Genomic DNA, 2,284 nt, shown 5'->3' with positions numbered 1-2,284 from the left:
TCGTCGACTCGGTGATTTCGGTTCGGTTTCTTTCCTCTTATTTTTTTCGATGATCGCCTCGTCATAGTGCTGTTGTGGCTCGTCCGTTCTTATCGGGTATAATGGAGATTAGGAAAAGTGACGTGACTGTTGTTGAAAGCGATGACAGCTTGGGGTGTGATATTATTTCTTTCCAATAACAAAAGGATGTAGTCAGAACGGTGTGTGTCGAAAGGGATGATGTTTCAAATTAAGATATCGCGTTAGTGTTTGTGTGTCCTTGTTGGTTTAACGGGATATCAGGCGGTCAATGGGGGGATGATTCAGCTTCATCTTCAGAAATTCAATTATCATCGTCTACAGTTCCGAACGTGATCACACGCACTGCATCCAATGGCTGTCTTTCTGCTTTTTTTCCCCTCTCCTTCCAGACGATCATCGCTCATCCAGGTCTACCGGAGGGGATGTATCCCGCGTGGGGGTAACTGTGACCATCGGCTGAACGATTGCTGCCACAAAAGCTCCTGCCGGTGCAACCTGTGGGGCTCCAACTGTCGCTGTCAACGGATGGGTCTTTTCCAGAAGTGGGGATGAAGGAGTTTCATCAGTAAACTGTCCTTTCTTTATCTCGGTTAATTGAGTTTTATCTTTTTAATTACCGGTCATGATACCCTATCGTGGCGTTTACCTTTCCAATATACACACACACTATTCCGTTTTCCCATTTTCCAATTTCCATACCACTTCATGGTCCCTCTTTAACCTCGCCCCTACTCTACGGGCGCCACTACGAATAAATGACTAAATGGATACGAAAATCAGGACCACGCACACGATTGTAAACTATGTAAAAACCAAGCGGCAAGAAAATGTAACACGAACCGCCCTCCGCCCCCCCCTTTTTCCAGCGGCCAAACGGCCTGAAGGGCGCCTGTTGCTGTGCCAATGCTCGACCGTTCGCAGGAACGTTGTTTGCGGTCAAAGAAGGAACAAAAGCCCCAAAAAAAGAAACAAAAAAAGATGCAAACAAACAAACAAACAGACAAACAATTACTGGACCTAGCTGCTCTGAATGGTGAATTAAGAGATTTTTATATAATGAACAAATTATTAACAAAGAAAAAAAAACAACAACAACAAGCCAGAAACCAATGGACACTTCTTACCCGTATGCCGTATATTTACACACATAATATGAATGCATCCAACACATCTAGTGCATGACCATGACGTACCATACTCTCAAAACCACCCACATACACACGCACACACACACACACACACCTTCTCACATTGTGGCGGATGGCTCGTGGCTTTGGAACGGTCCTTGGATGTTAAGGGGAGCGGCTTTCGATGGAGAAAAACAAGAAAAAGATGAAGAAGTGTGGCCACTACTACTAGGCGCAACTGGTTCAACTGTTGTAACGCTTTACGTTTTTTTCCCCCGGCCCATATCCCCCGCTAGGGTATGCCGCCCATCCCCTTGTGTGGCGCCCCACAATTCTAATCTTCTTCCTTTCGATGGAGACCTGGTGATGGGTGAGACTGGTGCACGGATCTAAGGGAGGGAGCAGAGCAGACATTATCACAGCAAGAGTTTATCCCACTTATTAACGAGGAAGTATAGGACGCTATTAGCAAGCGCAAGCTGCAACACTTATCGCTGTATTTCTTAAACAAAGTTGTAGTTTTTAAGTAACCCAACTGCTGCGGATCTCGAATCCAGCGCAAGAGAGAGAGAGAGAGAGAGAGAGAGAGAGCGAGAGAGGAAGAAAAAGAGAAGGGCAATTTGGGACTCCTTCGTGAGGCAGCTCGAGAGTGAGTGGTGGGGATGGAGGAAAGAGGCCTAGTGTTCTCTTTGGTGTGTATTATATTCCATGTTTCAGGTTTTTGTTTTTTTTTCATTAAAAGGAAATTTACTGTAACATAAAGTAAAGAACATACAGCGGAACATACGGATGAGAAAGGATCGAAGCAACCGGATGCCAATTATTTCATATTTACCCAAAGAAGATTTGATCTAACTAGAAGGTTCCTTGGCTACTTCGATCCCCTGTGCCAATGCAAATTTGTGCGAATGTTCGTTCCGTTGTAGTTCTTGTTGCACTTTAGTCCACATATAGTGTTTTTGTTTGAAATCTGCACCCATTGAATTCAACTTACTAAAGATTGATTTTTCGCATCAGCTTTAGATTCCCTTTTAAATCATCAGAACATAAAAGCATTTTCTACTACACTTCGCACTCCATTACTTTTGACAGCAATGGGCCTTAAAGCTTAAAGGTGCCCAGCCGTACCCGGTGAG

The 2,284-nt window shown here is 44.4% G+C and overlaps 1 protein-coding gene across 1 annotated transcript in view; it reads left to right on the top strand.

Annotated features, from left to right (window-relative positions):
• LOC125950847 (uncharacterized) overlaps window positions 1-1,883 on the top strand; it is a 22,312-nt gene extending 20,429 nt beyond the window's left edge. Inside the window, exon 3 of the mRNA XM_049679191.1 lies at window positions 411-1,883. Coding sequence (XP_049535148.1) covers window positions 411-573 — 163 coding nt within the window. The 3' untranslated portion in view covers window positions 574-1,883. The remainder of the gene's footprint in view (window positions 1-410) is intronic.
• The last annotated feature ends 401 nt before the right edge of the window (window positions 1,884-2,284 follow it).

Source organism: Anopheles darlingi, chromosome 2 (assembly GCF_943734745.1).
Source record: "Anopheles darlingi chromosome 2, idAnoDarlMG_H_01, whole genome shotgun sequence".
NCBI lineage: Eukaryota > Metazoa > Arthropoda > Insecta > Diptera > Culicidae > Anopheles > Anopheles darlingi.
This window is presented reverse-complemented; position numbering and strand designations above follow the sequence as displayed.